At 48.0% G+C, this 25,315-nt stretch overlaps 1 protein-coding gene across 1 annotated transcript in view; it reads left to right on the top strand.

Moving 5' to 3' along the window:
- Nucleotides 1–25,315, top strand: part of fbxw4 (F-box and WD repeat domain containing 4) — a 41,826-nt gene that overhangs the window by 5,521 nt on the left and 10,990 nt on the right. The window contains exons 6-8 of the mRNA XM_079729452.1: nucleotides 10,485–10,550; nucleotides 18,818–18,958; nucleotides 21,283–21,424. Coding sequence (XP_079585578.1) covers nucleotides 10,485–10,550; nucleotides 18,818–18,958; nucleotides 21,283–21,424 — 349 coding nt within the window. The remainder of the gene's footprint in view (nucleotides 1–10,484; nucleotides 10,551–18,817; nucleotides 18,959–21,282; nucleotides 21,425–25,315) is intronic.

Genomic DNA, 25,315 nt, shown 5'->3' with positions numbered 1-25,315 from the left:
ATTATCAAAATAGTTATTAGTAATACAGTGAAAATTAGTAGAAATGTGACTATTTGGTTGGCATGTTGATTAACGGTGTGTGCCCCTAAAATTTCTGGTTGTGCCCCTAAAATCTTCAGTTAGGGGCCACAGTGCTCCTAGTGAAAAAAATAAGTCTGGAGCCCTGCCATATGATGTATAGTCTCTTACAGTGATGATGTAATCTAGTAAGGTTTTGCCGGCGCTAAGACAACAACAAAAAGTGGAGTGGGGAGTGGTCAAGAGAAAAGTGGTGACACGAGCCTGAGCCCCTAGCCATGTGTCTAAGCGCTAGCGCATCATGCCACAGGTTAAAGTTCATCTAAAACTAAAACATGGTGGCAAAGGTTGTCCAGTCGGCGGGTTGATGCACTCTCCAGATGTACTGCATCTTGAGACAATTAGGTGTCGTAATTCACTCACTTAACAGTTTGCCGCATTTGTTTACACCATGTGCTCCCTCGGGGGGCCAAGAAAAATGTGTTAACTGTGAAAAGAGCAGTGTGGTCAAAATGTTTTCAGTTCAGGTCGACCTCAGGGTGAATGGTATCTCACTTGAAGAGGCTTACGTGGCTCATGCTAGTGTGTTAGCATTGGCCATGCCCCCAATGTCCATTAGCACAGATGTGAAGCTTCAGAAAAAGAAAAAGCAGGCACATAAACCCAAGAAACACAAGGGAGCTAGGTTTGTATTCCACAACGGCCTCATGTTCCTTCGATTCGTCTCCATATGTTGCATTTACCAATATGTTGCATTTACCTGATAAAACCAAAGGGAGGGACAAAAAATAGGCTGTGCAATACATTTTTAGATGAGCTTAAATTGGTGCCAAAGGTCTTTGTTTGGTGAGATGTTTGGTACGTGTTAGTTTCATACTCAGGAATTATTGCTTGTGGTCCCTTAATCAATCTTGGAGCCGATGTTACCAGTATCAATGTTGGTGTGAACTAGTTAGCGGAGGGTTGCCGTCTGTTCCATGTTCAACAAAGCGGCGTATTGTTGTCAAGGAAACCCACCCTGTTTGATGTCATCACCAAGACCTGAAAATTGACAGAATTTGCATGGCCTACTCCTTCTTTCCACCACCCATAAGACACACACACACCCACACAGACACACATACACACACACACATACACACATACACATACACACACATACACATAAACACACACACACACACACACACGTTACTGTTGTGTACCTTGACCCCACTCAGATGCACATGCACACTACTTTTCTAAAGCGCACACACATTTACAAGCACACATGTACAAGCTACTGTTGCGTACCTTGAACCCACTCACACACAGCAGCGCATAAACACACACCCACACACATACACACACTGACACACCTCTCCCCGACGCCCTCTGTTTCCATTTCTGTCCGCCCGGTGTGGAGGTGGAGATCATGTCAAGGTCTGATTATCTTTGTGTTGTGACTTGGTAGAGAAGGCCAAGGCTGGCTGGGCTCGTCCCTGGGGAACAGAGATCCATTTCATCAGTGGGCAGCCACCATGGCCTATTGTAAAATATAAATTCCCTGTCCACTCACTTTCTCAATCATCTCTCCACCGCCTGCACAGACTGTGGATGGTGCCTGGAAGAGTATGTACTGAAATAGCACTGTGTAAGGTTAGTGTTATCTAAATTGAACAAAGGGAGACAGTGTACAGCTCATATACTGTGGATTTAGGCTTTTTAGATTGTCTTTTTGGCTGTTGGGTAGACCCCTAGATCAGATAACCAGTTTCTGTATTATTTTTGTGTATTTCTCTCGCACTCTTGCTTTCCTTTTCACGTTTCAAATTCTCTTTCTTTCTATGTATCTCTGTTTGTCACTTGCTCGCCAACAGGAAGTCAGTGCAGGTGTTTAGCCAACAGGAAGTCAGTGCAGGTGTTTAACTAATAGTTGACTCCAGAGTGTTTCCTGTTGACCAACGGGGCCCTTGGCCTGAAACAAGACCGGGCAGGTCACAGTGTGAGGGTCGGCCTCTGTGCGGCGGGTCTTTCCATTCGTCTCCAGAGTGCAGAGTCACGGCTGATAGGGTTTCTTGATAGCCGCAAGTCTTGGATTAGCAGCTAATTGCCGCTCGCTCGGTCGCCCAGCGCATCTAATGGCGGTCTGGAGCAGAACTACCCGTGAGGGGGTAGGGTCCTCTGGGGAGATGACTGGCTCTGGGGAAACCGTTGAAGATCTACTTACTTTGCACTTCAATTCAATTCAATTCAATTCAATTCCCATGCTTGTTTTGTAGTGTGTTTGGTACTGATGGGGTGTTGATTGTAAGGGTGGGGAGAGGGTGGTCTCGTTGTAAATAAATGACTAAATAGTTATTACAATTTTATATCTTGCGTTTCATCCCCGAAGCTCCGACAGAGCGTGAGTCAGAATGCTACAAATCAAAACTCAATCCTAGTCTAAATTGACAATTTAGACAAACAACCTTGTTGCGTCGGACTGTCATGAAGTACCCCTTGGGGTGCCTTGACCAAGCAAACGTTGTGTAGGTCGGAGCGAGTGGTGGCACCATGGGTGGGCAGGGGGGGGGGGGGGGGCTGGCTTCATACTGTCCACTAGCTAACGTAACGAAAGGAGGTCCTGTTGGAGGTTGGTAAAGGAAGAAGCTACCCTTAGGTGAGGTGAGGGGAGTAGGGGGGAGGGTGTGTGTGTTGGGTGGGGTGGGGGGGGGGGGGGCTATGCTTCTTCTGCTGGTTTGTTTTGTCTAGAATTCCTCAAGCACAACTACAAAAGATGCTGCTGGGGCCCAAAGCGCTTTTGAAAGCTCCCGAGAAATACACAAAAAAAAAGGGGTACACCATGATTGTTGGATAAACCAGCCCTAATTCACCACTTTCTCACCAACAACAGTGTGTGTGTGTGTGTTGGGGACGGGGGGAAGGGGGGGGGGGGGGGGGGGGTTGACGACCCCTGACCTCTAGTATCAAAGTACGACAACCCCCCCCCCGATCCACCCTCCATCCCTCGACCCGGGCACGCCTCCCTGACCACAGAGGCCCTCCTCCACCACCACCACCATCCCCACCACCAACCTGCCACCCAACCCCTCAACCACACACTCCCAATCCCCCCCACCCACCCACCCACCTCCCCGCCACCCCACTTAACCAGAAGAAAAAGGCTGAAATGCATGTCTTTTCTCTTTGGTCTCCCCTGGCTGGGCCGTCCCTGCGGCTCAGAAGTCAAGAATTCAATTAGTTAAAAAAAGGAGCGGAGAAGAAGGGGACGAGAGAAAAGAGAGAGGCAGCAACAATGCAGCAGCGAGGGCCGCTGTGAGCGTTCCCACACGCTACACACAGGGAGAGACGACGGGCCCGCTCCGCAGGAGGCCGGAATAATCACAGCTCCTACGACTCAGGACCCGCTCATTACACACACACATAGTCACACACTGACACACACTCACGCACTGACACACACACACACACACTCGCGCATAGAGACATACACATACACACACGTACACTCACATGCACAGAGACACACTCACGCACACACAGTCACACACACACACACACGCGCAGAGACACACACACGCACACATACACACATAGAAAAATACAAGCACACACTTAAACAGATAAATACACATCAACACAGAACCCTTAACATTCTTTATGCTGACAGACCAGTGCACGCACACACATACACACACCCATATACATTGCAGGCAGAGACATTCCCTCGGAAGAGAGACTCCGACATGCCTTGTTGACTATGCAGGCTCTTGCACCTCCCATGGATTTACTTGCACTCACACACACACACACACACACACACATTCATATTGTGTTTGCAGTGTTTACCAAATATGTTTTCAGTCTTGACCCTATGTCCTGTGATGTTTGTCCATGGTAAACACACACAGACAAACACATTCAAACACACACATGCTACTGGTAAAAAGACCCCTCATTACTGGCGGACTAATGCAGGTGTTACTAGGTCTCAGGTGTACAGGGAGAGTTTCCAACAGGCCTGATCATATGTTGTTATATGTTAAGAACAGACCTATCCCTAACCCCCCCGCTCTCATTTATGATACTGCACTTTTTAAATGTAGAGCAGCCCATTCCAATACATGAAAAAGGACTGGGTCAATTCCTTTTATTTGACATTCCTCGGTGTGGAGGACCAATTGGATGGTATGATTTTGCCATGGTGTGTCTTGAGCGGCTTTGATATTTTGGACCCAACTACCCAACATGGGTAGTGATTAACCGATTTACAAAAATGCAGCCGACATGGTGATTTTTCCAAAAAAAAACTCAGCCAAACAGCAAGTGCCCGATTGATATGTCAAAAATAACAGTTATTGTTTGCTATTTTTCTATAATGTAAAGATGTTTTGCACAAAGGAGCATGTCTGTGAATCAGGCTAGACGTTCCCCAGGTGCTCTTTGTTCGGGATGAGCATCTCTGTAGATCCTTCTTAGTTATTCTTTGGGTTATGCTAGCTAGCTAGCTAGCTAGCTAACCGGCTTCTGGACCTGTGGGAGCGATGCGCTGTGGCGTGCTACGTTCCAGCCCGTTGGACACAGCGGTGTGTGTGTGTGTGTGTGTGTGTGTGTGTGTGTGTGTGTGTGTGTGTGTGTGTGTGTGTGTGTGTGTATGGAATGTCCTGGTGACCCCAGACAGCGGGCACACAAACAGAAGCCAAAAGGGCCGAGGGGGGGCGGGGGGTGGGAGGTGTTGGAGAGGAGGAGGGGTGGATTGCTGTTGGAAGGGATGAGTTTTCTGAGACTGTGTGTGTGTGTGTGTGTGTGCATCTGTGAATTTCAGCCATAAAAGTATGTGTCGGGGAGAGAACACCAGTGTGTGTGTGTGTGTGTGTGTGAGAGAGTGTGTTTGCGCATGTGTGTGTACATATGACCGCCCATGCATATCGGTGTGTCAGAATGGATGGTGAGACAGACACAAAATGATAAAAACGGTGTGTGTGTGTGTGTGTGTCTTATGTGCGTCCCAGTGTCAGCGGGGGTCAGCCATCGCACCCCTCACCCTCGACCCTCCCCCCCCCCCCCCCCCCCCTCCCCTCGCCCCCCTGCCAGCCTAGATATAAAAGCCCCGTAAGCCCTTTGAGCTGGGACATATTTAGAAAACAGATAAAAGCACTTTTTACAAACTGGATACACGGCGGGCACAATGCCGGGGTCAAGCACAACAAATTAACAGCCCCTTCTTTCTGACCGAGGAGCCCCGCGCAGGGGGGGGGCCAGGGCCTGAATGGGGATGGGAGGGTGGGGAGAGACTAGAGGAGCTGGTGGTGGTGGAGGTGCAGGGGCAGGGGGGGGGGGAGAGCATCGCTAACCAGCCCCTGGAGACCAGAGGCCTGCACGGCTCAGCATTCCCAGAGCTAGGTTGCGGGCGGCTCTCTCTTAGCCATTCATAGGTAATTGGTTCTCTGGGGTCTTAGATAAATAGTGACTTACCTTCTATGTGTTTGTATTATTCTCTCCCCTCCTTTCTAATAGGAGCCTTGTTTGGAATTCCCTAATTCCAACAGATGGAGGGAGAGAAGAGAGAGAGAGAGAGAGAGAGAGAGGGAAAGAGGGAGAAAAAAAAAGTTTGACTGCCATTCATAACTACTGTTCTATTGTGAAAGGCAAGAATGTTAGTTGTTGACCACACAGAGTTACAGGACAGGACAAAGTGAAGCACTGAGTTTCTTCTATCTTTCTGGTACTTTTTCATTACCACCCGGTATTTTATAACTTCTTCGATTATTGTTTTTTCCACAGCAACTTCTATTTTAACTAAAGAATTTCAGATTTAGGTATCAGCAGGCTGATGGAAATAAGACATCCCAAACATTTGTATTTGTTTGGTTCATTTTCCACAAAAATGCCACTAAAGCCATTGAAACGCATCGGGCATGTCCTGTTCCCAGTGTCTGAAATGAACACCTGCCACTAGCCAATGGCGGATGGATTTTACAATTTGACTGGTACAATAATTCAGGGTTATGTATTAAATAAGGTAGGTAAAAAGGATGTGTGACCCTGCCTGTCTCTGTAGGTACAGGTCCTTGAGACAGATGCCTATACCCTATCTACTCCTTAATACCTACAGCGTTCCCAACCTGGTTTTTAAAAACTGGGTTTCATGTGTCGTGGAAAATGTCCATATTGATCAAATATCCATGTATGCAAAACGGTTTAAGTCATGGAAAATAGCAGAGTCATGCCGCAAAACATTTTCGCGTGGGCTATGTTCAGTCACCAACAATTTGCACAGTTGTCTGTCAAATCTTTTTGATGAGGTACTCGTGTGAGATGTTAGTGATTCACTACAAGTCTCTTGGGACAAAAGTACTAATTGGTAATGGATGCAAACATCTATCATAGAGCTCTTGAGTGTGGCTTCGCTGGCCTAAAGAGGGTAAAGTCTTTTTTTATTATTGGTGTGATGAACCAAGGTGTGAGAGTGTTGAGGACCAGGGTTAAGGAGTGGGAATGTGTTGCTAGTGGTTTTGGGGAGGAGTGTGTGTGTGTGTGTGTACATTGTCAGCTTAGAGATAACAATATTGGCACTGTTGGACTCAACACCTAGTGGAGCCCTCTGCTTGTGTGACATAAACACACATTACTGGTGGATTAGTACTGCTCCACAAGTGTATGGGTTAGTGCGCTAGTGCTTATGTGTTTCTGAGTATGTGTGTTTTGCTTGGATAAGTGTGTCGGTGTTTGTATGTGTTCCTGTCTGTCTGTGAATGCCCAGGGTGTGTGTGTGTGTGTGTGTGTGTGTGTGTGTGTGTGTGTGTGTGTGTGTGTGTGTGTGTGTGTGTGTGTGTGTGTGTGTGTGTGTGTGTGTGTGTGTGTGTGTGTGTGTGTGTCGGGCTGGGGGTCCCAGCAGGGGCTGAAATAGTTTGTGTGACCCTGCCACACAGACCCTTAGATAATACAACCAGCTGATGAGGTTACCCAAACGGCAGCCCAGACCCAGCGTGCTCCTAATGATGAGGGGAGGGACGGAGGGAGGGCGAGAGAGAGGGAGAGGGAGGGAGGGAGGGAGGGAGAGAGAGAGAGAGAGGGGGGAGGGAGAGAGGGAGAGAGAGAGAGAGGGAGGGAGAGAATGATATGGAGAGAGGGAGGGAGAGAGAGGGAGGGAGGGAGAGAGGGAGGGAGGGAGAGAGAGAATGATATGGAGAGAGAGGGAGGGAGGGAGAGAGAGAGAATTATATGGAGAGAGGGAGAGGGAGGGAGGGAGGGAGAGAGAGAGGGAGGGAGGGAGAGAGAGAGAGAGAGAGAGGGAGGGAGGCCGAGAGAGAAAGAGAGAGAATGATATGGAGAGAGGGAGGGAGGGAGGGAATGATATGGACCAAGGAAGGGAGAGAGAGGAAGAGAGTGAGTAAGAGAGGCAGAGAGCCTGGGAATGATATGGAGGGAGGGAGAGAGAAAAGGAGGGAGTGGGGCGGGAAGGTGTAGTGAGGCACAGATGGGGTGTGTGGGATAGCAGTGGGCATGGGGGTTTAGTTTGACAAACATTTCCTGCATTCATGGGAATTCGTTGTGTGAGAAAATACACATGGATGAGTTTCATGTGCATTCTGAAAAAGTGGTTCTTTGTTTTGTGCAATAGTTTTTGAAATGGGTTAGCCAAGATGTTTTCAGGCAATACGTTGTCTTACAGTATTATAACACTACTTGAGTATTAAGATGTATGAATATTATGATTTCAGAGTAATGTATAATGTATATGTTCCGTTTTTTGGAAGAGAAGCCATCTTATTACAATTATATTGTGTGATAATGAGGAACTTCTCTAATCCCATATCCTTGACCCATATCTCATCACTAGATTATTGCCAATACACAACCATGGTTATACTTTATTTTTTTCTTGCATGGTTGACCATGTGCGGGGGTTGAGCAGTGGTTGAATAGTGTGGCGGTACTCGTGCGGGGGCAAGAGACACCTGCCCAACATTAGGAGGGAGCGAGAGGGAGAGAGACTATGACATCAACTGTAATCAACCAAGGTGTCGAGGCCGGATCAGACCCTCATCGAGGTCGCCGGAGGAAGTAAACCGTAGCAGGGGGTCCGGGCGATGTTCCCTCCCTCCTCAAATCACGAGTTCACTCCATCACTCGATCACAGCGGTCTTCCCGCCTCGCCACTGACCTAACCTGGCCCATCTCGTCCCCCAGCACCAGGGGAACTGCTGAAGGGTGAGTGATGTGAGTAATGGAGAGTAATAGGGTCCGGCGAGCGAGTGTGACCGCGGCCCCTATTGTATCCTGTGTCAGCGGGGGTCAGAGGTCGCCCGCTGCGCGTACCCGTCCAGATCCAGCCCCAAACTGATTGGGTCGTAAATGAGTTTACCCAACACTAATTACTGGGGGCCTGCCAAACGGGCCGCACCGATTAACAGGCATGACAGCTGCCTCTGTTGCCTGGCTTGTCCTCCCCCCCCCCCAACTCTGCCCTCCCCCCAACCGAAACACCCATCTTGCTCTCTCACTCTCTCGCTCTCTTTCTGTTTTTCACCCGCACCTATCCCTCTCCCATCACCCACTTCAGCCGCTCCTCGCCCCCCCCCCCCCCCCCCCCCCCCCCCCCCACCTCTGTCTCCACACTGCGCTGCACATTGGGTTTGATCTCGGACACATTCGTGCTGATGCACAAGCTGGTTCCCATCTTTGTAATACTCCTGCACTGTTGGATGAAAACTCTTGTGAATGGATCTGGTGGGCTCACTTTAACACCAGAAGTTCTTTTCCGCAGAAATTCTGAGGAAATTGATTCAGCGATTGGGTTGGCTGTAAAGTAGAATCGGGTCAATTTGAATGAAATTGTAATCAGGTGGCAAATGATGACCAAAAAGAATTTGGTGTAAATCACAGAAATGGTATCTTTATCAAACAACAAACCCTCATGTGAATTAAGCCTTTTTCAAAGGATGCATGAAGCTGTCCTCTCGATCCACTACCATAATTGAGGAACCCACCTCCACTTCCATTCTGTTCTTTGTGTCATGGGAAGGAACTCCACCTTTAGTGACCTTTTGGGGTAATCCCAAGTGGATTTCCCCCTGGCACCATCATAGGGACCTTTCGGCAATCGTTGAGAAAGTGGCTAAAATAAAATGAAATGCTGAACCCATTCAGGAGGCTGAATCCTAGCAATTCAACTGGTTAGGTCTACTTTGAATGTGTTAAATTCATATCAGCTTTGTTTTGATGAGCTAATGCCCTAAGTAGAGTTTGTTATTTTTAGCTTGTGAACTAAGAGTTTGGGTTAGGTTAGCTTGTTACCTTGTGTTTTTAGGATAATTTAGGGGAAAATTAGTTTGTGTGTTTAGGATTATTTGCATCAGGTCAGTGTGTGACTTTAAAATAGTTTGTGTCTTGAGAAGGGATTGTGTTTTGCTAACTTTTGACTTGAGAGAAGTTTGGTTGGGTTCAATTGTAACTCAAGAAAAGTTGTTATGTTAGCTTGGGACTTTAATAGAGTTTGTGTTAGGTTAGCCTTTGGCTTTAGAAGAGCTGGTTAGGTTATCTTTTGAATTTAAATAGTTTGTGTAAGGTTTGCTTGTCTCTTGATAAGAGATTTGGTTAGGTCAGCTTGTGACTTGAGAAAAGTTTGATTAGGCTAACTTTTCACTTTAAAATGTTTTGTTAGGTTATTACGTGTGTTGAAGAGGTTACAACCTGTTTTGAAGATATTTTGGGTTAGGAGAGCATATATTGCTCCTTCTTGTGTTAAGTTTTTCGTCAGAGTTCAGTTTGATTCTATCTCCTTCGCCTCTAGGTCATTTTATCCTCACAGACTGACCCACCCCCCCCCCCCCCACCGACACACACACACACACACACATCGGGGCCACAGCGCCTGCGTGGATGTGTCTTTGGTCCAGGGTGCCGACAAGCGCGTCACTTGTAGCCTTTCTCCCCTGTGTGTTAAATGGCGGGCCCTTCCCCCTGTCCATCAACCCCGTAGGAGGGCCTTAAGCCTCAAGACATTGGCCCGGCCCAACAGAAGCCCCCCTACCGGTACGGCACCGCGGGCCGCAGCTCCACCCTCCACATAGAGCCTTAGTGCCACCCCCCTCTACACCCACCCCCATCTCACCCCTCTTTTACCTCTCCCTCCTCACCTCCCCATGCATGGCATTCACCGCACATACCTAGGCTGCTAATTCCAACCTGCCTGGCCAATCATAGGAGCTCATGTGTGGTAACCCCCTCATCAACTACCAACCTCCCCCCCCCCCCCCAAACAATGGACAGTGTTCATGGAAGGGACTCCACATGCAGGAGGGGGTCTGTGGTTTGTTTTTGTTTTTTTATTTTTGTTTGCTGGTGCTTTATGCTGAGATCAAAATGATGAATGACAGCTTGTCGATATGCCAACGATACAGTCACTACAACGTTTTACAAAGAATGAAAATATCCTCATGTGTACATTTTTGTCTTTGTGTGTGTGTGTGTGTGTGTAGCTCCTTCGTCACGGGCACGGCGTGCTGCGAGAACTTCTCCCCGCTACGCGTCTGGGACGTGGAAAGGTGAGTGTCAGAGAGCCCCCCCGCCACATGGTTCCACACACTGGGTTCACCACCTCCGAGCTCAGACCCCCTCGTGAGCCTCTGTTCAGCCGTAGTCTGTTCAGCTTACCCAGAGCTATGCCCTTTTTAAATACACATACACCACACTTGAAGTGGAACCGTCGCGCTCGGATATTTGCAAATATGAGACAGTATTGCTTTATGGTGTGCAACTCAGTTTCACTACACTTAACTACATCAACTCCATTCCCGGGAAAACCATTGCGGGAAGATCGGTCCATTGACGTAAAGGTCCAAACTCTTCTGAGGTTAATCCTGTAGGAATCCTTGAACAAGTGGCCTTACATCTGCTCCTTGATGACATAAATTCACTCTTTGCGGCTTTGGGTAAAACATTTTGGGTCTGCTTAATGAATAAATAGAATGGATCAGAAATCAAAAGCTTTCAGCTTTGTTTGTTGTAATATTAACTAAAACACACCCGTGTTGTATCTCAGACTTGCATCTAAAACGGCTTCCGAAACTCTCTTTCGGTCGCCCCTGGTTGCCCATCTTTTCTTCATCCTCCCATTCCACCTTCCAGGGATTCTCATGGTTCTGGAAGATTCCAGAATATTCCGGAACATTCTTGCGCTTTGCGGCGACAATACCAGCAATTTATGTTACACAAAAGTCAGTTGGGTCCCGTACATTCAACAGTCAAACACCCCGACTACACAAGACGTCATGGTGGGCTTAAACCTGATACATCCCTGACAAGGCCGCGGTAATTCCCAGCTTTACCTGCGGCCAATCAAAAGGCTTTGACGCGACACAGGGGCCCCACGCATTAAATGGGACGCTTCCTGTACTCAAAAAGACAGAGAAACCTGAGACAGGTGAAAGAGAGAGGTAGAGAGAGAGAGTGGGGGAGGTAAACTGAAAGGAGAGAGAGATAGAGTGAGGGAGGGAGAGATGTAGTTTGAAAGAGGGAGTGAGAGGTAGTGTGTAAGAATGGGAGAGAGAATGAGAGTGAAAGAGAGAGAGAGCGGTACAGGGAAAGGGTGAGGGAGGTAGACTGATAGAAGGAGAGCACAGAATGTGGTAGAGAGGAATGACGAAAGAGACAGGGACGAAGGTAGAATGAAAAGGAGAGAAAGCAGCAGAATCAGAGAAATGTACTTATTTACATGCTGTCGCTGTGTTAAGTAGTGTTAATTTCTAAACAAGAAAATGGAAAAAGCCTGTCTCCCCTACCATTATACTCTGATAAATTCAAAAACCTTCACCTTACAGTTTTTTTTTGTGTGAATGCAAAAAACACACATCAACCCATTCTCCTCCTCCACCATGATAATCCCTATACAAGCAGTTATCACAGACACACCACCATCAAATCAACACACGTTCCCCAACCGCTACCAGCATGGACCACCACCACCCCCCCCCCCCCCCCACACACACACACACACACACACACACACACACACACACACAGAAACACACCCTTGCATTGAGACCGCACGCTCCCCTTTGAATCGCGGCCCAATCTGAGCCTAGACATCACACAGCCCAGTGGTCCACCTGCACAGCAGCTCCACAACAACATCCCATACAAACAGAGAGAGCCCTCTTTAACAGCACCACAACAAGTTTCCCATGCGGGGACTGTTCCTGTGTCCCTTCTCCTCGCGGCTCTTTGTTGTTGTTGTCTGCTGTGTTTCTTGTTGTTTGAGGTGAGACGTTGTGGAGAGACAGAGGATCTCAGCGGGTTACGATGACAGGACTTGTCCACAGAAAAACCTGGTTTTAACATTAGACAAGATACGTGCTTGTTTGACGGGAAATTGTGCATGCATTTTTGCATGTACAATTGACAGGTTTTTAGGTAAAACCGTGGCTGTAGTTTGCAAGGGTTATACAATATAAATAGTAATTATTATAATATATAAAATTTCCTTATTTGTTGTTTTGGATAAAGAAGTCTGCAAAAAGTTCATTAATATTACAAGTAATATATGGCAAACAGATAGCACATTTGTTACAGTTAATAAACTTCACACATTTTACCAAGATTTTCTGTCTGGGTCTCGCGATTATGATGTGCTAGCTAACCATAGCTTTATCGCTAATCTATTTCTCTTTCCCAGTTCCCGCATGTTAGCTTATCACGTCATCTTATCATATATCATTTTTTATCTCAACCAACACAACCGGGCACTGTGTGTCACACGGCTCATCATCCCTGAAGCGTTGCAACTGTTTGTGGCTTTCTTTCTGCACCACTTCCAGCAGCTGGGTGATGGTTGTCGTTGTTCTTATCGGCCTCTTCCAGGGCTGTGTCACTATGGTGTCCAGTTTCCAATCTGAAGATTAGATGTGTGTCTGAAAAACAAGTTTGAATCTTATTGAAGCTTTAGCTAAACCTTTGCTAGTAGCTTTGGGTCCTAATAACTCTTCCCATTGTCTGCTAAACAAGTCACACGATGAACAAATCATCATTTGTTCATCTTTGTCGTCAGATAAATCAGCCCCTTCTTCTGGTCAGCACACATTTTTCTTTCAAATCAAAAAGTTAAACCTCCTAATTCATTACGGTCCGCTCACTATTTCTTCTCATAATACCGACTCCCCTCCCTTTCCATTTACAAATCGCCTTCTCTTTGTTGACCCTGAAAAGTGTTGCCGTGCAAATCGGGGGGCAAAGGCAAAAGAAAAGAGGAGGGCCCCATAGTGACCAGGAGCCCATTCAGCCCCTGACTCTTTGATTTTGATTTCATTTAACACATTTTTCCCCTCTACCTTCCCACTTCCCACCCCACTGACTACAACCCCCCGCCCCCCTTCTTACCCCCCAGTGCAATTAATACTGTGTCTCATCTTCGGCACAAAGCAGCCCTCTGATCAGCCATACGAGATGGGAGTGTGGGTGGGAGTCAGGGCGGGCGGGCGGGTGGGCGTCGGGGGTTACAGAGGACCCCACACTAGCAGCACCTTTCGGACTGCCACCCAACTTTTCAGGCCGCCTTCGCTCATGGCTAAACACAAGAGAGAGGGGGGTGTATAGGGCGAGACAAAACCTGCATCAAAGTGGAAACGTCCCCAACCGTCACTCCTGACTCCCAAGATTCCCCCCTCGGTCCCCTTTCACAAACCCCAACTCTTTTCTCCCGTCTAATGGCCTGGGTGGAGATTCCTGGCATTCCTGTCTGCCACTGTGCGTGTGTGTTTGTGTGTGTGTCTGTGTGTGTGTGTGTGTGTGTGGGACGGTCTTTGTGTGTGTACCTGCATGCACCGGTCATTGTGGACAGGGCCCCCGTTGCCAGCACCTCTCTCCCTCTCTCTCTCTCTCTCTCTCTCTCTCTCTCTCTCTCTCTCTACCTCTCTGCCAGGAAACCCCCTTTGCGTGCCCATGCTTGTGGGGACGTACCTTTGTGGGGACGAAGCGCTCCAGGGGCTCCGTCACTCTGGGATGCTAAGGCAGTGTTTCCCCTGGGAGATTGCTCCCTTATGAGTTTATGATATTTGATTGGGCATTTCATTTTAGGCATTTTGGGTCCTTATCATGACCAAACTGCTATTAACTACTAACACTGGGAAATTGATATTAGAGCTTGACATGTTATTGCATATTAATTGCTAATTATGTAGTAATGTAAAAGCCTCCGTCTCCGTAATTAAATTATCCTGAAAGATTGTTTTTAATACCCAGCAGGCGCCGCAGAATATTAACTTAATGGATAATCTTTTTGATTGCAATAATAATATTGGGGGACATATAATCGAAAACGTTTTTTTCATAATCAGTCGGCCATCATTTAAATGACGCCAGATGTTGTTGGGGTTAGAGTGACGTGTGGGGAAGCAGATCCGCAACAACCTTAGGAACTTAGGGTCCTGATAATTAATTTCTGACCTAAAAGCGGAGTCAAGGGTCAAGCAGGTTGGGAACCACTGGGCTGGGGATGGTGTAAGTGGCTCCTGGCCCCTGGCTCCTTTCTGTTTGTTTTAGGTGCTGAAAACCCCTGCATGGGGTCCCTATTCTCCACCTGTCTGATTCCCCCAGTACGTCCCCAGGGTTCCTCAGCTTGGAGCCCAGACTTAGTCTTTATAAGGGCCCCACCGACAACTGCTGTAACAATTAAACACACACACTGAGACACATGCAGACACACACACACACACACACACACATCAACACACTCACCCACTAACCAATGCTGCTGTTACAATAAAACATAATAAATGAGAGACACACACATATACACATGCCAACCACTGCTGTTGCAATGAAACACGCACACACACACACACACACACACACACACACACACACATACAGACACTGAAAGACACAGAGACACACACACACTCACACACAGACACAGACGCACACACACCCACTGGCAGAGACTCACACTGCTATTCTTTGCCAGTCCCAGACTTAAGAAGAGAATGCCTCCAACCTCTCCTCTTTTATTTTGAAGTCACTCAATTCATTCATGATTTCTTTCACTGTGTGTGTGCGTGTTGTGCATGTGTGTGCGTGTTGTGCCTGTGTGTGTGTGTGTGTGTGGCCCCTAAAGTGAGACCAGACAGGCTTAAAGCAGGACTTACACCCTGTATGTGGCCCCTTCATAACAATCAGTAAGTCTGCGCCCCCTCTGGGGCGGTCAGTATACTCACCTCAATGCAATCACACAGGAACAGCCCTCGTTTTTTGTAATCCACTAGTCTTCGCCTGGAATTTAGTCCTGACTTGATTGGCTAAGTAGCTGAGTTTGTGTGTGTGTGTGTGTGTGTGTGTTTCTGAGTGTTGATGCTTGCTTGCGTACGTTTGTATGTTTTTGTGTGGACGCAGTCCAGGCATACATGTATAGGTGCATGCTGCTTGTTCAGTGTTTATTGTGTGTCATTCGTTCCACTGCAGCTATATGCATGTCCTTCTTCCACACTGCAGCACCAACCTTGCACTGTAGTAGTAGTAGTAGTAGTAGTGGCGGTGGTAAGATCTAACACCTAATCAATCCTGTGAGGGAAATGTAATTGTTGCAGCAGAAAATTCCAGACTAGAAATAGAAGTGGAAGTACTGCAAATGAAGCCAGGCTCACAGTAACATTCAGATGGGACAACACCTACACGTTGGGTTTGCAGACTGGTTGAAGAAGTAGGAGAGAGGTAGTTTGGGTTGTTGAGGTGGTACGTAGCACACGTACACCAGGGGAAACTTAACAGGGACTTCCCCTCTCTTCTTTTCCTTCTTCTTCTTCTCCCCTGCCTTCCCGCCGCATGCCCTGGTCTTTCCTCTCTGAGCTATACTGTCCATGTGATGTCTTTAGCAGCCCGGCCCCATCCCGGGGGCCCTTGCTCTTCTCAGCCCGCGAACTCCCTACCCGCCCCCCCCCCCCCGCGCGCCCCCCTCTCCGGCTTGTGCAAACGTTGGACGCGAGTCTCCGCGGCACGCCGTGGCGTTTTAACCAACCCCAGAAATGAATAAGCAAACACAAACAAACAAAGCTAGCCCTTTTTTATAACCCCCAGCCAGGTTTTTACTGCTCCTAAGATCTACAGAGCGGATCCCAGTGAAGAACCAAATGTTGTTCAGTGATCCGCCAGCTGCCCAGTGTTCATGGAGCACATTGAGGAGCGTTATCAGTGAGGCCTTTTTGGTGGCATCTATACCTCGTAAATACCTTGAGAGGGCCAGCGGCGGCTGAGGGCTAGGAGCACACAGGCCACGGCCTACCAGGCCGGAGGGCGCGGTGCCGCAAGGAGCAGTTACCCAACCCCTTGCTGTAATACCGAGGGCCCACTTCCCTCGGTGACCGGCAGCAGCAGCCATCTACTGTGGAGAGTCTTGCGTCTTGCCATCCTCAAATCATGGGATTCGGAACGCTCATCAAATGATACCTGCTGTCCTGTATCCATCCGTCCATTTTTGTGTACACTTAACCAAAATGAGGCTTGAGGGAGCCATCACGAGGAAGGAAAGACAAACAAGCACTCCTCGGGTTCTTGTTAACTATAGTAAAGGAGTATAGATGGCTGATATGGGTTTCAAACTCCATGTTTCATTTAACTAATAGTTAAAACTTCATAAATTGGTAAATGGCACAAAACAGCATCAAGTTTGTAGGTATACAGCGTCTGTCTACTGCCGTACACCAGTGTTGGCGGTCTGCACCTGGCGACCATGCAGTAGGTGTGTTCCCCCTGGCTATGACTCATACAGGTGACTATGCGGCTCAGCCCTCCCCTGCCTGTATGACGCTCTACAGTCAGGTATGCGTGAGGCCCGATCTCAGGTATTCGCCGCCGCAAACCCAGACGTGCCATGAAGCCGATGGTCAGAGGGCGAAAAAAAGAACAAAAAAACAAATCGAAAGATGGCTGTCGTTCTGACAGATTATACGCTTTCCACCCGTCGTCCTGTAATCACGGGCGGCTCCATAAAAGACAGTGACCTAACAATTTTCCCCAATCCCTGCTGTTTTTGCTCCCTGAGCCGGCCCGTCAAACAAGTAGTGTTATGATCTTAGAACATCCCCCGGCGCAGATGTCAGGGCTGTTATGATGGGGGAAAAAAGCTTGCTTGTGTTTTTGACAGTGGTTGACCCTTTCTTTGCTTGCTCGTTCAGAAAAGTTACAACATAACCGTTCATGTCTTCAATCATCCATCCGTCATTCATCATGAAGACGATATGAATTGCTTATGTAGTGTGCGATCCAGTCGAGACGTCGTTAATTCATTACAAATGAACCGTGTTCGTATCGCCCTCTTGGATCGAATGAGTTTCCCTTTGTCCGGCATGTGCTAAGCCTCTTGGCTCTAGCAGTCGAGGGTAGGGGGTTTGAATGCTGGTGGGGGGGGTTGCTTGTGGTGGTGGTAAGGGGTCGCTACCCCACACACAGACACAGACTGAGCCCCTCATCATGGACTCCCCGTTGGCCCGGGCTTTAGTCATGAGACCCTGGTACTGGGAAAGCTCTCACCCAATAAGGCGCCCCGCGGGGAAGGCTCTGGACCAATAAGAAGCCCCCCTGCGGGTAAGACCAGGGGATTACCAGCCTGCCCTCCAGGGATCGGCCTCCAGGGCGACAGGGGAGGGGCGCGACTACGCCGGGATCCCCGGCGCCCGGTCGCCATGGCCGGCAGCTTCCTCTAAATGGTTGCTAGGGGGCAGGTATCATGGGCACGGAGGGAATTAAACAGCAACAAAGAGATAGTTATTCTGCCATAATCCAGACCCACGGTGCAAGAGTTGCTCTGTGGCGGGAGGGAGGAGAGGAGAGACCTGCAGGGGAGAAACCACTGTGATCACAAGAGCATGGCGCACACTGCACGGGTCACGTAGTCACACACACTCACACGCACACTCGCACGTTTGCATACAAAAACAGGCTGCGTGCACACAAATACACACGGGTCCCGATCACACACACAGCCCATACAAACGCGGGTCACATACACTCACATACACTGGTTGATTACACACACGGGTCACATGCACACACACACAGGTCGCATACAAACATACACACTTACACACAAAGCTAGCAGCGCTAACTTTCCTTTCACCACTCCAAGAATTTCCTCTTAATAATTAATCACTATATACCAATAGATCTAATGGATCATCTGCTGGTTGAGAAGGAAATATTTTTAAGGAATGGAACGCATCAAACTGAAACTAATTCAAATACAAAACACGTCCTCTTAACCTCAAGTTTACCTGTTGAAACCTATATTATCATATCATTATACCACAGCTTTGTTGAATACTTGATCCTGGGTTGGTCAGTAACTTTACAAGGGAGTGCATTATTTTTCAACAACGGGTCACCCTGCCTTTTTAAATATTCTGAATCAATGCCATATAGAACCTTGAGCAGTCCTCAAATCTTTAAACAACCTTGTATCTTAACCATATCTCTGTCTCTCTGTCAAGCTCCCCCTCTCCTCCTCCTCCTCCTCCTCCTCCTCCTCCTCCCTGTCTGTCTGTTCCTCTCCACTGCTTATTTTCATTTTATATTTGACTGTCGAGTCCTCAGATGCTCTTAGTCAAAGCGACTCGGAGTGAATTAAGATGCACTTCATTAAGCGGCACGTAGGGGCCGAGTCAACTCGCTCAAGGATGTGGAAGACGTGGATTCTCGGGGACCTTTTGGTCAGGGAAACCCAAACACACCGTCACCCCTACACTACGCTCTCTTCCCCACCTGCCCCTCCTCCTCCTCTGTCCTTCTCCTGGTTGTTACCGCCGTGTTTCCCTCCCTCCCTGTGCAGCTGTGAGTGTGTGAGCAGCCTGGGGGAGGAGTTCCGCCGCGGGGCGGGGGTGCTGGACATGGTGTTCGAGACCCCCCATCAGCTGTACACCTGCGGCTACGACACCTACATCCGCCTGTGGGACCTTCGCCTCAGCCCCAGGTAGAGCCCCATCACATCCCCCTACCCATAGCCCCCCAACCCCACACACAGCTCTTTGTGATTTTCTTTTGTGCATAATGTCAGATTTATAGAAATATGAATTTAGGTTTAAAACATGCTATTATTTTGTGCATAATGTGAGATATATTAATTTAGGATTTGTGGTTCGTCATTTGCATAATGTCGGATACATGAATTCATGATTTCGGGTTCAACACCATTTGTGAGCTTGAGGCTGAAAAAGAGACAGAAAGCCAGATCACCCGCCTGATTTGTATAGAGCAGCTGTGTACCTTTGGGCTGCTGCTGCTGTGGCTGCACTACCCTGCCCCCTAGGTGTGTCTTATCTTCAGGAGATTGTACTCGTAAAACACAATCCTGCCCGGTCCATCCACTGTTAACAAAGAATATTTCCAGAGTGTAGGACTTTGGTAATGGACAACATTACGTGCACATTGACTTCTTGTAGTATATACATGTATAGGCTGTTGTTTCCGTAACATGAAAAAAGTGTTTCCACAGAGAACTAGTGTGGGGTTCGCCAGCAATTGTAGGAAGATGTGTGTTCATAATGTTAATTAATCCACCTAGAGATGCAAGGCGGGATTCGTTGAACACACTTTTTCCTTTTCTGGGTTAATCAGGCAACATTTGTGCCACTTGCCATTCTTCAAAAAAAGATTGTATGGAACCTTTTTGGCGCTAGTGGGGCACCGTAGAACAACTTATTATTTTGGGATTCAGGATTCAGGTGGGGGGGGGGGGGGGGGGGGGGGGGGGGGGTGAGGGGAATATCTAAGCGAGGAAGAGGTCGGAGGGAGGGAGGAAGGGGGGGGTCATTCAAGTAAGACAAATAAGAGCTGATTGGTAGATGGCTCTGGGGAGTTTGTGGGGGGAGGGGCTGGGGATGGAGGTAGGCAGAAGGGGGTACCTCTTTAAACATCAATAATTCACAGACCAAAACCAAGGCTGTCCTGAAGGGATGAGGGGGGGTGGGGGTCTGAGGGTCAGTGCCACAAGGTAGCGGTCGTCTGGAAGTCAGGGACCGGCCCAGAGTCTTTTGGACCAATCCATACGCCCGCTGAGTCAATCAAAAGAGTCTCTGAGCCAATGAGTGTGAACTAATGTGACCCGGGGGCGATTAACTAATAGTCAGTGAGAGGATCGTGATCACTGCACCACTAAGACAGTGGGAGCCCGAAGAGCTTATGTACCTCATCTACAAAACCAACAGGGAAAATAGAAACAAAGACCATGTGATTATCTGGTCCAAACTATTAACTAGAAGCTATTTGGCATTTACGGTTAGAGATCTGGTGGCAGACTATGCACCTGTGTGTGTGTGTGTGTGTGTGTGTGTGTGTGTGTGTGTGTGTGTGTGTGTGTGTGTGTGTGTGTGTGTGTGTGTGTGTGTGTGTGTGTGTGTGTGTGTGTGTGTGTGTGTATTCTTTATCTCTAAAGGACACAGTGTCGGTAAGTGACCTTACCTTGGCTGGATGGCTAAAATAAGGGTGTGCACTTTTATTGTCCCTGTATGTGTGTGTGTGTGTGTGTGTGTGTGTGTCCAGACATCTCTGCAGCCCTGCTGTCTACCACCGGCTCCCCCCTCCATCACTTATTGATGAACCTACTCTAATGGAGGATCGATCTCCCCCCCTTCCTACCTCCTCCCCTCCTCACCTCACACACACACACACACACACCCCCCCCCCCAACTTGACCGCAACCACCTCATCCGCTTCAGCCTGGACTGTCACTAACCCTGACACACACACACACACACGCACGCACGCACGCACACACACAGGCACACACACACACACACACACACACACACAGGCACACACACAGGCACACACAAACACTTCTTTATACAACTGAACAAGAGATGGTGATCCACAATGGTCAACAAACACCTGCACAGCGTGCATTCCCACTAGCATTGCGCTGTCAGAAAGAAATGCGGGCAAAATGGACGGTGATGTATCATGGCACAGCTACAGTATATGGCAAATATACTTCCATCCAGAGCTGGAGCTTAATCAACTTGCAGGCTGAACCCATGAAACTTTATATGGGGACCCTTTATATGTAGTTAGCTGTAGTTTTTAGTCGTCTCTTTAATGTGACAACTACCTGATAATGCAGTGGCCCATCAGTCCTGCTGATGCTAGGCACCTCCACCTCCTTGGTCTCAAGGCTTTACTTGCCGGTCACCGGCATATAGATCAATCCTCAGGGACGAGCACCTGCATGTTGCTCTTTAAGACATTGGGCCATGTAGAAGCCGGACGTCCTCTGATTGGTCTGCTGCATCTCAACAGGAAGTGTGTGATGGAGTGGGAGGAGCCTCACGACAGCGCCCTCTACTGCCTCCAGACGGATGGGAACCACATGATCGCTAGTGGCTCCTCCTACTATGGCGTGGTGCGCCTCTGGGACAAACGGCAGAGCAAGTGTCTGAAGGTACGAGTTTGTGTTTGTGTGTCTGCGTGTTCGTCTGCTGCGGGTTGTCCCACTCTCAGTTAGACAAGTCGGTGTCTTCATGTTAGATCTAATGAGAGATCTAAACATATCATAGGTCCTGGACAAAATAGGGATCTTCGAAGAAATCCACAACGCTATAATTAGTCAAAAACAGTTTGTTACTAGGGGTGACCCGATGACGCTAGGGACCATGTAAACGCGATCATGAGTGTACATGGGTTTGTTCGTCCCTCACCTTGATAATGAACTTAAAGGTGACATATTATACCACCAGGTGTGAGTGTGATTAGCCGTTACAAGCCATTTTGAAAATCGACCTCTTTTGACATCACAAGTGGGCGTGTCCACCTAGATGTGTGCTGGATAGATCAGTCTACCAGCCTACCCAGTGGACTGTAGCAAACGTTGCTCATCTATCCGTCATGGCTATTTCCAAAACGGCTTGTAATGGCTAATCACACTCCCACCTGGTGGTATATTACGTCACCTTTATCCTTGGTTACTCTGCACAAGCGGGTTTCTCTGTGCATGTAATCGCACTCCCTCCTCACCCCCCTCTTCATCATGACCTCCCCCCCAGTACTTCCAGCTGACCACGGACCGGGTGAGCAGCCCCGTCTACTGCCTGAGGTTCTCCAGCTCTCACCTGTACGCCGCCATCGCCACCGCCCTCCACGCGCTAGACTTCAGACGCAACGCCCAGGACCTGCTCCGCTGACACCCGCCCACTCACGTCCCATCAGCGGTCTGATACTCTATTAGTTGATTCATACAGATTTATATTTTTTTGAAAGTCCTACACTTTTCACGGATAGGTTTGGGATGAATTGTAGTTTTTTAACAGAGACGTGTTTTATTGTTTGAAGCATGTTTGAAAAGGAATATGTGACTCTTGCCTTTTTTAAGACATGTATTAAGATATTTAAGATATGTATTAAAAAGGTTCTTGAAATTGTTGCGCTTTTTGTTAGTTTGTCCATTTAATTTCAGAATCTATCTCTTATCAGGTGTCAACATGAAAGACATGCAATTCTATATGATGCATACCGCTCTTAGTATTCAAAGTGGGATTGATATCGAGAGCTGCATAGGGCAGATTGTGTTGGACAAAATATGACATGCATGGATGGGCTAGTGGTTCTGGGGTCGAAACTCAATGTCCCCCTTAAGAAGCTTAAGCTACATATAATGACCTGTATCTAAAAAATAAACACTTAATCAAAATCATAAAAGCATTACCAAATAATAAAATATAAAACAGAGGAAACTACTAGATCAGTGTATTCTATTTGTTAATCCGTTTTCTCATTTTGAAACGGTTGAGGCCCATTGAAGGGCCATTTACTTGGGGGGGGGGGGGGGGGGGCTTGAGCTGTGATGTCATCATGGAGTCATTCATGAAAATACTTTTGGAAGGGCCCGTTAGCAGCTGGGGATGTTGAGGCTGACAGTCCCTGGCCGCTGGTTTAGACATACAGGTTGAAACACACTAATCCCTGAGCCTGAAGGCACCTCGGCAGGAAAACGCAGAATCACATGTAAACACTGGCTCGCCATCTATCTCTCTCTTTCTCTCTCCATTCAACTCTCACTCTCTCTCTCTAATGCGTGTGGTTAACACCTTAGCATCCAGGAACACACAGGTCGACGACGCGTAGCCTTTGAAGGGATCAAGTCACATTAGCCCCTCGACAACCTCATCCCGTTGCCGTGGCAACCCACTGGGTTTACAAACACACACACACACACACACACGATGACCCCCCTGCACCTGGGATCACCCGCCCCCCCAGAAAGAGAAGGGCTCCTTGGTTTGACCCACTAAATCCACCTATCACATGCAGGGATCTGCTTTGATTGATGGAGAGGGTGGGGGTGGGTTCTTTCAGCTAGGCTGGTCTAGCACCCTGAAAGGTGCTGGGTTTGATCCCCAATGTCCACAGTCTGCCTGTGTAGTACAACCATGAGCCTGACCCCTGACCTCTACCTGGGCCTCTGTGACATGTATCTGAAGCCACTAAGTGGTTTGGGATCAAAGCGTCCGGGTAAATATAAGGGCTGTTCACTCACTGTAGCTCGTCTGGAAGGTGGTGACATCTGCGGATGACCTTTGAGCGGTCTGTGTGTGGAAAGAGAACCAATCATTTCTGTAATGTAAGATTCTTCATATATAGGTGGTAAGAAGCATCTGCTGAATCACTGAAAAGTAGCAGACACAATCACTACGGCAATGGCACTCTCACCCTTCCCTCTGCTTATCCTGTAGGTTATTCGGAGTGTTGGATTTCTGTTGGCACTTCAAGCTTTTTCTTACTGTGTGTGTGTGGCAGTGCCTTGTCATTCCAGTGTCTATCATGGTGACCCTTCCTTTCTGGCCATTAATGGCATATATTAGATCATATGCTGGGCGACTTTGTTCCATTAGCTAATATCTCGGGGCCACGTTAGAGGTGTGTTCAGGGTGCGTACACACATTGCACACCCATGCAGGAGATGTGGGCCCCGGGGACCCCACCAAGGGTGAATTAATCAAGGGAGGGGACGAGGGGTTCACAACAACATACCTCCCATTTTGGTGGGATGTTGTTTTGTTGGAAATTTCACTGGTATTTAAGAATGAATGAACTGTGGTGTGACCACAGCGCCGTTGGAGCAAACTTGAAAACAAGTTAGACCTCTTGTATCATCATATTCAGACTGAATGCACCTGAAACAATAACAATTTCTTAAATGTATTTTCAATTAAAATTCTAGGCCCGAGTTGGAAGTGTCTTTCGTCCACCACAGGTACACATTGACACACACATGAATAACACATGTGTGCCGTCCCACACACACACACACACCAGTCCTCCGGCGTCCGTGACTTTGAGTGACATGGCTTCGTGTCTGTGCACGAGGTGGTGGAAGGTGTGTGTGTGGACGGTGGGTCTCTGTGGACGGGGGGCGGGGCGTGTGGTTGACAATAGGGTCTTGGTGGAGAGGGGGTCTCTGTGGACGGGGAGGTCTTGGCAGACGGGGGGGGGTCTTGGTGGATAGGGGTTGTGGTGGGGGTCACCTGCCCCTCCCCTCCCAGCTGGTCCAGGTGAAGAGGACTTAGGAGGAGACAGGAGCATTACCGTAGGTGACATTATCCGCTTGAGACGAGGATAACGTCACCGAGTACAAAGCTGCGCGTGTTTCGTCGGACATTGTCCAATAAACCCTGGGGTCTCTGATCGCCTCAAATCCCTGACAACAGAAAGACACAATTTGTCAGTGCCTTTCTAAACTCGCCTTCAAAATGCTCCTTCCCAACCAGGCCTCAGGGCTCTTCCACCTGCCTGTTGTTCACCCTGATCCTTTTATTGAATCAGGATTAATTTACTTAGGTGTTTTTTTTTGTAGCAATTTTTTATGCGCGCTAAATGTTCCCAGTTAACACATAATACTCCTGTAAGTTGTGTATCTTAGCAAAGTTATCGTGATTGGTAAGATCTATTTGTGATGTCACAAATTATTTATGCCCAGATCTGCATATTTTTCTACTCAGATTTGAGCATAATCTGTTCCGGTCACGTAATCCCTCTGTTATGACATATTCACATCAAAGCTACGATAACTACAAAAGTTAACCAAAGTCTATAGATATTGTGTGGAATTCGGGTCTTTTGTATATTCAAGGTGACAGATTTAAACTGGCACCAAATCCCTTCTTGCATTGCTCAATAATATACCATTATGTCAAATAAAGTAGGCCTACTTTTAGTGAACGCTCAGTCAGTCAAAAGATTACTTCTGTGTTCGAATGTGTTTTTCTCACTGTGGTTTCTATAGTAACCTCTGATACGTTTAACCCACTGAAGGGCTGTCTGAGTTCCCAAAGTCAAG

Source organism: Pollachius pollachius, assembly GCF_949987615.1.
Source record: "Pollachius pollachius genome assembly, chromosome: 2".
Taxonomy (NCBI): domain Eukaryota; kingdom Metazoa; phylum Chordata; class Actinopteri; order Gadiformes; family Gadidae; genus Pollachius; species Pollachius pollachius.
Note: the sequence above shows the minus strand (reverse complement) of the source record. Positions and strands in the feature narration are given on the sequence as shown.